The 14,386-nt window shown below is 46.1% G+C and overlaps 1 protein-coding gene across 2 annotated transcripts; it reads right to left on the bottom strand.

Moving 5' to 3' along the window:
- Positions 1-4,020: 4,020 nt before the first annotated feature.
- On the bottom strand, positions 4,021-13,789 carry LOC8030418 (FUN14 domain-containing protein 1). 2 transcript variants are annotated; one of them, XM_042294147.1, is made up of 6 exons: positions 13,644-13,789; positions 11,009-11,040; positions 9,466-9,604; positions 8,132-8,207; positions 7,265-7,391; positions 4,021-5,180 (listed from the first exon to the last, which is right to left on the bottom strand). In XM_042294147.1, exons 2-6 carry the CDS (start codon positions 11,016-11,018, stop codon positions 5,107-5,109), a joined length of 426 nt encoding a protein of 141 aa, XP_042150081.1. In that variant the 5' UTR covers positions 11,019-11,040; positions 13,644-13,789; the 3' UTR covers positions 4,021-5,106. The 2 variants fall into 2 exon arrangements, with proteins under 2 accessions (XP_042150081.1, XP_029840399.2); XM_029984539.4 differs by lacking the exon at positions 4,021-5,180 and having other exon boundaries at positions 6,981-7,391.
- Between the last annotated feature and the right edge of the window lie 597 nt (positions 13,790-14,386).

Below are 14,386 nucleotides of genomic sequence, written 5' to 3'. Positions count from 1 at the left end.
CTCTTCTCTGGATGTTTTTTTTTTTTAATTAACAACTTTTGTGTCCTGCTCAATGTGTCAAGAGTAGGCGGAAGAGTTTGCTCCAGCTGATTTCAACTATGTGCAAACAGCTACATTTGCCTCTCCACATCGCTATGTGACATAGAAGACAATTGGCCAGATTGCAATTTCATTTTAAGAAGTTCATTGCTTTGTTTCCACATCATGTCGAGAATACTGACGGCATCCCGTGGGCAAGCTGTTCACCATGAGCAATCATCATCACTGTCTTGCCAAGAGGCAACCCAGAACGGCACAAATTTGAGTGATTTTTCTCTGCGTGGTTCTTAAAGTTCCGACGTCGCCCGCCATCACGTTTACGTCGACAGGTAGGCCTAGCCTTCTCCTGTCCATGGCAGTCGTCTGTAGCTTCAATGTCCCACAGAAATTTATTAACAAAGTATTATTTTCCACACTGTGAAAGAGTATCTGTGCCAACATTCAAACATTTTTCTCTATATAATTTTGGGGCATTTTCACAGTTTGTGCACAAGAATTTCTGTTACTAATATTGTCCCATCACAACTAAATTTGGCAAGCATATACTTTAGAATATGTCGAATGCAACTACCTAGGTTTGTTTAGAATCTTTATTTTTTTTTTTTTTTACTATTTATGAAAAATGTAAGAAACTTTGTTAGCCTTTTGAAATGGCATTTTTGCTATTTTTAATTATTTTAAAATGAAAGAAGCGTCGCTCACATTCTTTTTGTTGTTCATTGCACTCACTGGTTTGAAAAAGGTGAATTAGGCATGGCGGCGCTTTTTTAAGTGTGTTGCCCCACTTAACAGATGTTTTTTTTCTGTATATACATTGCATTGAGAACTTAAAAAAACAAGTCATATCAAATTACCACCAGATTTACAAAGGGAAGATTAATCACCATAAACTGTAAAAATTTTATAATAAAGAAGTGTTTTCCAGGGTGTCGAACCGATCATTATTTCGGTTCGGGTTCAGTAGCATTGTATTTTGTTCCGGTTCAATTCCAGTTTAGGGTAGCGCACATAATATCACTCCGGTTACCGGTTTTAATAAGCGCAAACCGGTTCCTAACTCGACCTTTGAATATTGTCCGAACACTTCCTGCAGCCTTTTCTGAGCACGAGGTACTTTCAATAGACCCATCTCAATACTACTACCTCTCCGGGGAGATATGAAAACTGCACAGTGACATGCACAACAAACACCATTAATGTTGCAAGGTTATTACCGTATTTTCTGGACTATAGTCCGCACCCGGTGTACAGTCCGCAGGGGGAAATTTGGGGTCAAAAGTAAAAGATTTTGCCTAGATAGCCGGCACCCGGTGCATAGCCCGCACCCGGTGCGTAGTCCGCACCTGGTGCTTAGTCGACACGAAATTCTTCTCATACGCGGCACACCTTGACATATGTACGTTTTCTTAGCTCGCAAAAAAAGCCTATAATATACATAAATTATCAATAACATACTCTTTTATTCATAAAATCCGTCCCATCTCGTCATAATCAACGATATTGAAAAACATAATTCCTGTATAGTCCGCATGCGTAGATAGTCCGCACAGCCAGAAATTTCAACTTTTAAACATGTATAGTCCGCGGACTATAGCCCGGAAAATACGGTACTTGTATATTTGAAATATATATAAGCGATCGGCTTTCCATTTTTATGGTGTCTTTTGCACACCCAGCTGTGCAGTATTTCAAACTCTGCCAGAAGAGGTCGTATTTTCGGGATGTGTCTATTGGACCTTTCCAAAAAAGAGTTTGTGGCCGGTGCCATCTTCAGTGTTTGGGTGTATAGCGCATGCTTTGCTTGCTTTCCAAAGCGACAAACACGCACGTGTTCGGCTGTGATGATTACATGCTGGGCTGTGATTTTATAAACGGTAAAAAGGTCTCTAGCTAGGTTGCTCGCCCCCCATATGTTTTTGTTTGTCTTTCTCTGCACACGAGTTTTTTTTTATACATGCCACCTGTTTTCGGCACCCAGTAAGGTGTCGCAGCTATGCCCCAGAGTGGCCGACAGGGAAACGAGAGGAAACAAATGTGCCGTGAAACATAGACACAGGGGCGTTGAGTGCACAGTTGGGTAGTTTATCGAATCCCGTTAAGCTGTGGTCGTGTATGCATCGGCCAGACTGGCCGATGCGTCAATGTCGGCACGTGAACACGCACGTATAATGAAATGTGACTACGCTTCAGGTTCCAACGGAAAAACGCTGTTCTAAAGATCTCGTGGCGATGCTTTGTCTATAGTAACTTCGAATTTTTATCGCAAACAACGCTCTATGCAAATCATTCGGTCTAAGGGCCTCAGACCGGGTCATTTGTACCTGTTAAAGGGATGGTGAACCGAAATTTGGATTTAAAAAAAACAATGCAGGAGATGTAGGCGGGACGCTACAATCCCTACAACACTACTCGTAAGGCGATATCTCAAATGGACGGCCGTATTTTCGGAAAAAGAGGTTGAGATTAAACCAGGCCGACAAGGCGTGTGACGTCAAGATATCTCATTTCCTCCTCTCTTCACTTCGCCCCCTGAAGGCGGCGAGGTGGAGAAGACGCCAGGTCGTTCCCTCTCCTTCTCGGAGAAACATGACGTCAACGTTTCTGCCAAATGTGCCTCCTTTTTTGAAAAATACGGTTATCCGTTGGAGATATCGCTGTATGAGTGATGTTTTGGTGTTTGTAGCATCCCGTTGCATGCTTTTGCTGCGTGTTTTGGGGAATCCAGATCTCGGTTCAGCATCCCTTTAACCACCGAACAAAGTTCCGGTAATGCCACTCCAGCAAACGTTTCTCGAATACTCGGTTGAAGACGATGAAAGAGAACTTCAAACAAAAATGAGAAAATGGTTGAACAGGCGACATGCTGGCCCTTGCTAGTCTGACAAACCTACAAAAAAAAAAAAAAATACAGACACAATTTCTTCTTTACCCCCCCCCCCCCTCACCCCGGCCCCCTTTCAGGGCGCAGCACGTCGGCGAATCATCGCAGAGTAACATTCACTAAAGCGGAAGGTCACATGGTGTGCTCTCGGTGCTCGATTGGCTAAATGGCTCATCGACCAATTATGGACCTTCTTAAGGTCAAACATTCGTGGACGCGTAGGCCTCCATGCCTACAGTGGTGCAATCCGCTCCGACACTTGGACATTTCATAGCTTAACGGCCAAGCGGTGCTTTGAAATCGCAGCCGCCGCTACTGCACTGCCAGGGTCAATCCAAGAAACAGGAAAACGGAAGCCCTCCAGACGATGATGTATTTTTTATTACGTATGCAATAAAAACAAAATGTAAAAATATCTCGCAGTATGTAGGATTAGTCTTGGCAACACAAGAAAAATATACGCCCACAACTTTTTCCATTAAGACCAATTATTGACACAATTGGCCCTGAACCGTTTTCGTTGAACCGGTAACCCCCGCATCAGATTATGGTTGCGTTCCGGTTCGGGTTCAATATGAAGCGTTCGATTTCGGTTTTGTTCCGGTTCGGTCAAAAATAAGGGTTTTGATCCGGTTTTCGGTTCGGGTTCAGTTCGACACCCTGGTGTTTTCCCCTGCCTGGCACCAGAGGTGGACTTAGCATTTTTCCTCCCCCTCCCCCTCCCCCCCCCCCCCCCCCCCCCCCGCCCACGAAGGGTTGGGAGGGGAACAAGAAAGGGGATAAGGGAAGTAGATTAGTTTGGAGTCAAAATTTTCAAAACTAGCTAAAATTTTTAAAGAAGCTAAATTCTGAGCTGGATTAAGAAAAAATAGTCAATTAATTTGGGGGCGGCCACAAGTTGGCCACCCCCAAAGTTCTGCCATCTGCAGCTCTTACCCTGCCTATTAATCAGTTTGCCCCTGCCTGGTGCATGTCCCCTTAATGACTTCCATCTGCACTCTAGCAGTCAGCTCCACACAGTCTGCAAATGGCAAAATGTAGGCAGGAGCCCATACTTTCCAGTGGGGAAGCTGCTAATAGAAATGGCAGAAACAAACAAATCTTGTTGAAACTTTATTGTTTACAGCAATACACAGTAAATAAGGAACGATGAAACGGCTGCCATAAACACAGGACACATTAAACCGTTCATCGACAATCCTGTCAGTAGCTTGCAGGTACATCAAACCAGAACAGTGCTGCAAAAGAGTGCTTATTTACGGCCAACGTTGCACCGCTAGCTAAAAATGTAGCACTGCTCCTTTCTTTTTTCATAATTTCATACTAAGCAACATTCCCCTACCTTGTTTATGTATATATGTTTATATTAAAAAAAAAAGCACAAAGGCATACTTTTGCGAGTCTGTTATCGGCAGACTCCAGGCATGTTCTGGGCGCAAAAAGAAAGGACCTGAACCATAGCAGTGTCTATACAAGGTCCCTCACCTGAACATTTATCCTGCAGTTTATTAGATACGGCTAAGGTTAGCCGTGTTCTGTGACAACTGCCTGCGAGAGTGCAGTTCAAAAGCCTGGGCATGCGCATATATGTTTTTGCTCGAATCTGTATCCGCATATCTTTCCAGGAAAAAGATGCAAAGCTAAAAGGGCTGCCAGTCTAGTTTCCTGCATAGCACGCAGTGCGATTCATTCCAGCCTACAGAGGGAGCCCAGCAAATGACGAGACCAAAAAGAAAGGGAATACTGCACTGCGACCGACATTGGGCCCGACACCTATTCCAATACGGACTAAAGTTGAAAGTCCATGTTTTTCTGGGCATTGTCGTTCACTGGGTTCGTAAGCTCACCATGGTTTGATCTCTGCACACTCCGGGAAAAAGCAGACAAGTGGCCTTCTTTGGGGTGCCTGCGATTGTTTGACCGTCGTGTCAGGCAACGCAACGGCATCGAGGTCCGTCGCTTTGAAGACTGTAGCAAGTCACTGAGGCGTGCATACAGCATCCAGTGTGTGTTACCTCCGTGTTTATGGTTTTCGTCCAAATGAGTCCTAAGACACCTCACTTGAAAGGGCAGAGATATTTTCTGCCAGTAGATCCAAACGTGAGAAGAAAAGACGACGACCAGCTGGGGAAGGGGTCTTAGTATCTACAGGAGTGTCGCACGTGAGCAGCGTGGAGGCAGGCAGATCAGGAGGAGGCCATGCCAAGGAGGAATCCTCCCAGGAAGCCCGTGGCAAGAAAGATGTTGTCCTGGACGAACTAATTGTTGGCCCTGCAACAACAAGGGCGCAAGCTTAACGCAATTTCCCGGGCACACGAGTCCTCCAAAGCAGCGAGAGAGAAAAATGGCTTATTAGACAAAGGGTTCACCAAGCTTAATGATGCTGGCTCGCTATTTTGTGCCCCCAAAGTAGTGATTTGTTTTGCTACGTAAACCGGTTATTTTTTCACTTGCAGCATCTCAATTCTTTCCCACCACCAGGGAAATGTCGCCCGAGATATTCAGTGCAATCCCCTTATAGTGATAATGAGGAAACACGAAAATTCAATCGTTATAACTGATTATCGTTGTATCTTGACAAGAAACTGAGCGTTTCTAGTCTAGAAACTCTAGAAATTAATTGTATTACCTATATATTTTAAAACTCAAATGCCCAAGCACAATAAGGTAGTTCCTTTTCTATCTAAATATGAAAACACATTTCACTATATTCTGGCTTAAATAGAGGCCATTTAAACATATTAGATTTAAAAACTTCTATAAACCCGGCCCCCAGGTCTACCTATAAAAAAAAAATCAGTTTTCAGTAAAAAGAATTTTAAACTGCCAACTTTCTCAATTTTAACGAATTTTAAGTGATACTGCAGGAAATAATATGCACTGAATGATTCTAGTATATTCATAAAGAGCTCCTTTTGGGCTTTCAACGAACATAGAAATTATAAATATAACTTTGGCAGGTCGCAGATAGCAGCCTGTCAAATTTCTTAAGAAAAAATCAACCTGGGGCCAAGTTTGGCAATTTCTTTAAACAAATGTAAAAAGGCCAAAAATATTCAATTACCTTACGACCTCTTCACCGTCCCGAGTTATGTACAAAATGAAAATAGCAGAGGCAGCAAGTCAAACATGCGACCTTCGACTGTTGGGAAAAATTTATGGAAAATCGCTAGGCATTGCATACATGAAACATTCTAACATCACAAACGTTTAGCGATACTTTCCAGACATTCCCAGCACTCCTGATTAGACACGATGTCTGCACTTGGTAGTTGTTCCTAGAAGGAAACAACACTACCGCTAGTCGGGCTGATAAACCTGGCGATCTTCCAGAGCCTCCCCTACTCTCCGCTCCCTCAGTGCGCACAGGTGGTTGATCTCCTCGCCCACTCCTGGTCACATGACCTCCTCATTGGCTGATCCACACGACGGATTGATCACGCGACTACACGTCCGTGGTTCGTCCATCTCCCAAGCGCATCCGCAGGAAGGAGACGATGAGCAGACGCCAGCAAGGACGGCCCCAACATGTTCGCCACCCCACAGTACTGTGAAACTCCAACATTACAGTGTGGCACCGTTGTCCAAGAGAGAAATAGACGTTTGCTACCACGATAAAGAATCGTACGCCGCTGTTACGTACAAAGCGAGACGCCACTAGCTTTACTAACCCAAGACACGACAGCCAAAAATTCGCGAGTGAGAAGGACCTCGACTTTATCAGTCTGCGGCCAGGCGCAGATTGCAGGAATCGGTGACGTGACAGTCACATGGTACATGGTCCACGGACGAAAATCGCGAATCGGTCCGTCGTGTGAATCGGCTATAACCAATCAGCATCGAGCACTTTCCCCATTCCTCCTCTCCCGCCCATCAACCAATTAGTTTCGAGCCTCGCGGCCACACTTTTATCCAGGCTTCAGTTTTGGGCTTCACGAAATGCCATACACTAACAAGTTTTGTTCTCAAGTTACGGAGCACCGAAGCGGCCACCGCGGCCGCTTCGGTGCTCCGTAACTCGAGAACAAAAAATTATCTGAACCCGCAGCTTTCACTTTTCTTTTACATAGAAAATTCCCTACAACATACAATTTTTTTGGGGTCAAAATTGTACATTCAACTTTTTTTGCCTGCATGATTCGAGATGAAATCACTTATAGTGTCTGAGGCCGAGAGTCCTGCTAAGCCAGGTTCTTACGAAGTTGCTATGCAGTACTTTGGAAAGTGGTGGCATTCTGTTTACGGGAAGCATGAGATGCTGTAAAGACCCTATGCTTCCTTCACCACCAACGTTTGGACAAAACTGCTGGAGCCTAGAGAGAAAAAGAGCGGGCCAAGGGTGCATTCTTGCCTCCTCGACGATTCTGGGCAGCTTGCTGTTGGCCCTCCTGGCAAGCTCATTCTTGGCCTGCTGCATGTCCTTGTTTAGCCGGGTCCAGTTCACCTTCACATAGCCCTGGTGCTGCGCTATCTGAAGGAACGCAAGCACAGCACAGCTCTATCACGGCTGCATTGCCCACAGTAACTGCAGATCACGGCGGCAAGACAAGGGGTTTGAAACTATCGGTGTACGCTCTGTCTAGGTGTTTTTTTTACAATGCTTCACTTTTGAGTTTTGCTTTACTGTTGTTAGCTTACCAATAGACTGATAAAAGAAAGTTACTAGGCAGCCCACGAACAAGGGCCGGTGTAAGCTGACTGCAAAGTGTCTAAAAATTATGTTAATTCTTTTATAGCTTCCCAGGGGCTCAATGTGCTGCCCAACTTTTCCCAAAACGTTTCGGACAAATATTTCTTTCCCAGACTAACTGAGGATAAGACATGACATTGTTCTTGCCGTCGGAACAGGCTGCTACCACAGCTGGCACAAGTGTGGCAAGCATGCTTCCCTTCTCTCCCGCTACCACACACGGTGCCAGCAGAGTTTTTTGAATGCTTAACTGACCAGGTTCTGTTTGGAACAGAACTTGGTCGCTATTTCCTGGGGTGTGTCTGCTACGTGCCTCAACTTTAATATCAGACATCACCTCCGTATTATTTGACTGCATGCCATGATATCGTATGGGGAACAAATGTAGAGTGTGCACGCACACTGAAATAGTTCGACCGAGCGACCCTGACCGCTCAAAACAGAGCAGTCTTTGTGCGTAAACCTGCGTCGTCGATAAACGAATGACAAAGCTGGGCACGGCACTAAGACGGCGTTCCTACCTGGAAAAGCAGCAGGCTCCCTCCAATGGCCGTTGCAGCCACCTTGCCGGCCTTCGTGAACACAAATCCAACGCACCTGAAAGATGCGAGATCGTCACTTCTATCACCGACACCTTAAATTTTCACCCCCCAGGAGGGGGGCTTAGTGAAGGCAGCATTGTGAAGGAGCTAAGTCTCGAAGTCACCGAAACCAAATACTAGTGGGGCGTCATTGTCAGCTCCCCGAAGCAGAGGGGTGCAATGGTTTCTTGGCTAGGTGGCGCAAGCTATCACCCGATACAAAGGGCATCGCCACACTATCCATCCATTTAGAACCATTCGGTAAGAGCGATTGGGGACTCTCGCCAAATCTGCTTGGATAAAGGTGCCAGCGTAGCGGCACATTCTTCCTGCAATGGTGGTTAACCGGAGGAGGAAGACCGCATTTGTGAGCACAAATTGAGACAGAACAGAAACTTGAGAGGCAGGACAAACCTGCAACCTTACTCTCTCCCTCCCTAAGTCAAGACGGCTCCATCCTTTTTCAACCCCGTGTTATTGTTCCTTTTAGCAACTGGTTCTTTTTAATGATGTTGATTGTCTTCTTTACAATGGATTATAATTAGGGTTCAGTGTTTTCAGTAAGTACTGATAAACCCCAAAAATTAGGCCCCATGTCGCTTCTCTCAAAGTCCGGGAAAACCAAAAAACCCCAAATTGAAGCTGTCCTTCAATAAAAAAAAAACCCAAGCTTCACAAAAAAAAAAAAAAAATTATTACTTTTCTTTTTTTTTACTTAAAACACAGCTTCCAGTAAACTCTGTCCGCGAGGCATCTTGCTTCAGAACCACATATCTCATCTGTTTTTTTTTTTTGTTTTTTTTTGGCGGTGTGGGGGTGTGTACCAAGCATTCGGACGACATGTTCCCCGGAGGTTTTGGAATCCCATGCCTGTGTCTTGTTTATTTCGAACTAGCCCCCTGATAAACCCTGATTTTTCGCTAGACCAAAAACTGATAACAAAAAATCTCGAATCTGTGGGAAAAATTTAACCCCAAAGAAACGCCGTTTAATTGGAAGAAAAATAGCCCCTAAAACACGGAACCCTAATTATAATTAATTTATACTGAGATGGCGAACGATTCTCAGCAAATTTCCAGACTGTAGAATGCAAAGATAACCCCTTGTTTCTTTGTCTGAAGCTCCTGCAACAAGCGGCATATCGCAAGTCAAAATAGGAACAGAAACTATCTTTGCACTGCAATAGTGGCCGTTGGCAGAAGTTGATCCTGGAGGTCGGCTCGCAAACTGCAGTCGAGACGGGCTATTCAAAATGGCAGGGGAAGGAGGCTGACCACCCAGACACGCCTCCCACGGTGAGCTGCTTGGCAGGCGAGGCCTTGGTGAGGTCTCGGAAAAAGCTCACGGGCCACGAGTCCGGTTTGTTCCCCGAAGACCGGAACTGTAGCTTCTCCTTCAGGTCATCCAGGGTCTCTGAAAAGGTTGCGCAACAGACAGCGGCGTCACAAACTCCCGCGAGGGACAGTCCACCAAACCGCCAGGGATGCCTTCTCGGTACCACGGGACAACCAATCGGGTAGGGCAAAGGGTTGCCAAACATACTCCCTTTCGAGCACTAGTCGAGCATTTGAAAAGGCTTCCTAGCTTTCATGAAAGAGAGAGAGAGTGCCGATTACTGGCACCTGAGACAGTGTTGCCACAAACGCTGTCTGAGGCTGCCAAGCACAGCCACACAAAGAAAGCCCCGGCAGAGAGTCTGATGCTCAGAGCAGGCACGTAGCCAAGGGGGGGGGGAGAGGCCACAAGGCCTGAGCCCCCCCCCCAAAATCTTCCATTTTGCTGGGGCCTCCTCTCCCCCTCCCCGTCATACAGCATTTCGTCATGGGCAACGGCAACCGGCCGCCCCGCCCCAAAACAAAATCCCGGCTACGGTGCCTGGCTCGGAAGAGATTCTATGGGAAAGGAAATGCGCAGAGCGAGGGAGGCTGTACGGCAGCACCATCTATAAGAATTCCCGATATCAAAATTGCTTTCTGGCCAAATGCAGGAGCAGCAATTGTTTGCATAGTTATAAATCAATCTTAAAAGCTGACCGGCAAGTTAAATAAAGACTACTATTCGGTTTCTGGTATGTTCCTTAGTTCCTAGCATCCCTCAGAGACTGCTATAACATTTATTTGAGAAAAGTGCAACTAGGAGAAAAATCTGTTTCTTGACCGGTGATGACAAGAGACTGTGATGTTGCCAAATAATAGCAGGAAGGGTGGAAATGTAGCCAGAGCAAGTGTCCTTCATTTGGGGCTTGCACAAGCACTATTCTGACACTAAAATAATAATTAGTGGCTCGGGAAAGCCAATAAATCTGCCAGCACCGCAGAAAGGCAACAGTCAGCCCGTACCATGGAGGTCCACGGTCCCGCGCTTCGATGATGGTGATTATGTGACGATGTAATGTACAAGATGAGGACGATGTGTTCTGATCTTTGCGAAAACCGCTGTCCGAGTTTCACAAGTTCGGGGACAGTTGAGACAAGTCAGCCAGCGAGCCGAGGTTACTGTGCAGGCTGTTTGATTAATGCTTCAGAAGGTAAAGCCCTGGCAGTCTAGTCGGTCTGGTGGTGTGGTCACTCGCTTCAGTGAAGGCAGCGGAATGCAGGAGCTGCCCAGCCAAAGCAGACTGCTGCCACCCCCAAGGCATTATATCCAGAGCTTGAAACGTAGTGTCACGGTCACCCGGTATAGCTTTGTCATTGCTGTCATAGTTGTCCTAAACTACTAAACTAAGGTAACAAAAATCTATATGCTGGACAAATTCAAGTTGACAAACAATTATGAGGCACATTGGCTGCAAGTTTCCGGAAACTAAAACCTCCTTACTTGGTTTCATGCCGACGCCTGTGCCGTGTCACCTGCAAGAAGACCGATCGAGTTTAGTCCCCGAGCAGTAGTGGACAGTCCCAAGCAGGTGGGCACTGAAATTTGTGGCACAATCCTAAAAGTAATGTGCATGAATTATAGTATCATACATGTAGGAATCCTGTAGATAACTCGTACTGACGCCACTTCGCCCAATATTTTGGTAGTTTACCACCACGCATGTTCCTTGTTGCATAATAGCTCGGTGCAAGTGACATCACAATGATAGCGAACGGCATTGCAGAATGATGCCACATTCGTACCAGTTTGGTATGATTGCGCTGTCATTCAACCCTAATGCAATGTTCATAGCTTCATAACTCTCTTCAGGCACTTGAGGAGATAAGAGAACATAGACTGACACAACCAATACAAGGTCAGGGCCTTCTTAAATTGTAGTAAGGCGTCCCAAAAAGGAAAATTTACGAGGACCTTTTTTACCGCAAAAATAAACTATGCATCGCCCAATGCTCATTCTGCACCCCAATATAGTGCTAGGGGTCCGAGGAAGATGCCAAAGTTTCAGCACTAGCTGTTATCTAATTCGAAAGTTACGTGGTTTTCTGAAATTTTCAATGGAAAAATGGCGGCCGAACGAGCTCTCGAATATATGGAGCTCTATGGCGCCAGTTACCGAAAACTGGCAGAAATGTTCCCCATTTTTTCATTGAAATTTGTAAAAAAATCACTTATAACTTCTGAATAATATACCAGTTAGAGCTGAAACTTTGGTATATGGTTCGGACCTCTAGCGGTACTTTTGGGCGTAGAATGAGCGTTCGGCAATGCATAAATTATTTTTGTGGCGAAAAAAGCCTCGCAAAGTTTTTGGGGCAACGCCCTGTAAATAGTGTTTTTGTTTCCCGCGACTCTCAGCTTCCAAGGTGGAAGTGGCTGAGTCGTAGCTGCTTCATCCACTGATCTCTATTATAGTAGGCTGGATCGCGGACCGCGGCCTCGGCAGCTGGGGCCAAGTGTCGCCACCGGCGGCCATTGATTGACACCAGCCAGTGCATGGGACTCTATGGGAAGAACGAGAAAAAGTGCCGTTTCCAAGCCGTTGTCGACACTGAAACATTTTGGATGCTTTTCGATAAGCCCGTCAAATCGCTTGGGTAAAAGCATTAAAACTGACAGCCCTCGCAGTTCTTATAAATACATCTTTTGTGCAGTTCACACTGAAAGGATAAAAACACACAGAAAATACACGAGGGACAGACACACACAGTTCTTTCATGTCTGTCTGTCTGTCTGTGTCTGTCCCTCGTGTATTTTCTGTGTGTTTTTATCCTTTCAGTGTGAACTGTACTCTATCCAACGCACTCTGCTATGTGTACCAAATCTTTTGTGGTCGAGAGTGACTCCGCTGTAATGCAGTTCAATGAGGCGAGAGTTACCTACAGTTACCGCGGAGTTGGTGGCGGTTTCGTTGGGTTTAGCAGACGACAAGCTCGAAGGCTTTGCTACGCGGAATCGGCCAACTCCCGGAAAGCCGCTGTCGAGATGGAACTTCTTTGTCATTCATCAACTTCTGGGCTTCTCCGAGGACGGTCTACTTGACGGCAAGTTGCTTAGTTTACTCCACTATGAGAGCAAGCTTGCCAGTTCAGCCGTAGGTGCTCCGGTACCTTTGAATTTTTTAATCGGCGTTCGAACGTTTGACAAATACCGATCCGATCTCCGAACACCCGACATAAGGATCGCAGCAGACCATAAAATACTCGCCTCCGAGCACAGCGTAAATGCTTGAATATTCTTTTGTGTGTTTCTCCCATAGACTTGCGTGTATTGCCTGGTGTCAAGCAATGGCCGCCGGTGGCGACACCGACGGGCTCCCGATCCGCGATCCAGCCTACTAAAATAGAGGTCAGTGGCTTCATCGTTCTTTCGTTGACCTAGCGTGCTATGTTGCGCTTTTTGGATATTCCCAGGAGACTAGGAAGAGGGAAGTGACGTCAACGACACAGCAAACACAGATTGGATGTTGACAGAAGAAAACGAAATCAACGCCCAATCTGCGTTTGCAGTGTCGTTGACGTCACTTCCCTCTTCCTAGTCTCCTGGGAGTCCAAAAAGCGCAACATAGCACCCCTAGACTCCTAGAGCGATACAAACTCCCATGTATCCAGATTCGGCTCCAAGTTCAATCTTGCGCCTCTTGTGTGCATCGGATATTTCTGCTCTGCGAACAGACCGAGGGTAAGGGTTTCATCACGCCGAAATGGGACTCCTACAAATCCAGTCTCATAAATAGAGAGCATCGTATTTTCAGCGGCTGAATCACTTTCGCCAGTTCAGGAAAAAACCGAAGCTGCAAGCACGAGCGTGCCCTGATTAGCCTGAACGATGTTGGCACTGCACGAGCGGGCGTGCTTGGCAGGGACGCTGAAAGTCACGGGATCGCTCCCGCAGCATATGCTAAACTTGCAGATTTAGTGAAACAAATTTAGGATGAATTTCCTGCAAGTTTTAGGCAACAAAAGTGAGCGCTGAAAATCTTTACCCCTACGGGGTGTGTCCGCAGCTGCCGAGCGTCTTACGCAACCGTAACAAAGCAAACGGTTTGTTCTACAGGGGAATCGACTGGACAACTTACCGAGGCCGCAAGTCTGAGGAACTTCGTTCGTTTCGCCGAAACAACTTCGAAAGTTACTGCGTCAACACGGGAGCACGCACTTCACCACTTCCAACGCTCTTCCAGTTCTTCGTTCACTAGCCCGACTTGGTCGACTTGTGAACCGACTTCGGAAATTGGATGGATGGATAGATGCTAATGGCTGCACCCTTTATAATGGGTGGTAGCTTGCGGCACCTAGTGTCAAAACCAAAAGTATTATTTCTTCCCTCGTCCTTGAAACACTAGTGGACTCACGAGTGTATGAGCTAGTTGGTACATCGTTGGACGGAAGCACCGAACACACAGGTATGATGCAACCTAAGAACGAAGGGCGAGGGTAAGACGGGCCGGGGAGGAGGAAGCAGACAGAACGCTGGAGAAGAAAGGGGGAAACCTCCTTCTCTCTTTAGCGTTCCGTCTGCTTCCTCCTCCCCGGCCCGTCTTACCCTCGCCCTTCGTTCTTAGGTTGCAACAGACTATAGTATTTTTTTTTTTTTCAATAAACCTTTAGTGTTGAGTGCGCCACGTCCCTGTACTTCGTCCCTGTGATGAAAGTGCTGAGCCATTTGCGCAATGGGCGCCATGAACGAAAGTCTGTTAGGTCGGGCGCCAAAATGCAATGACAAAATGCGGCTCATCCCGCGGCCAAAAAAGCTTAAAGCAAAAAAAAAAAAAAAAAGTCTTGACTTTAATATTCAAAGTAGAAGGAAAGAAAAATTGTA

Source organism: Ixodes scapularis, unplaced genomic scaffold, assembly GCF_016920785.2.
Source record: "Ixodes scapularis isolate PalLabHiFi unplaced genomic scaffold, ASM1692078v2 PGA_scaffold5__190_contigs__length_132052651, whole genome shotgun sequence".
NCBI classification, from domain to species: domain Eukaryota; kingdom Metazoa; phylum Arthropoda; class Arachnida; order Ixodida; family Ixodidae; genus Ixodes; species Ixodes scapularis.
Note: the sequence above shows the minus strand (reverse complement) of the source record. Positions and strands in the feature narration are given on the sequence as shown.

What these genes read in the sequence shown, in the direction of transcription:
- LOC8030418 (XM_029984539.4), bottom strand. An exon ending in GTGGGAGGCGTGTCTGGGTG is followed by an intron (nt 8,208 to 9,465) that starts GTCAGCCTCCTT and finishes CGCATCTTTCAG; the next exon opens with GTGCGTTGGATTTGTGTTCA. An exon ending in GGAGCCTGCTGCTTTTCCAG is followed by an intron (nt 7,392 to 8,131) that starts GTAGGAACGCCG and finishes GCGTTCCTTCAG; the next exon opens with ATAGCGCAGCACCAGGGCTA.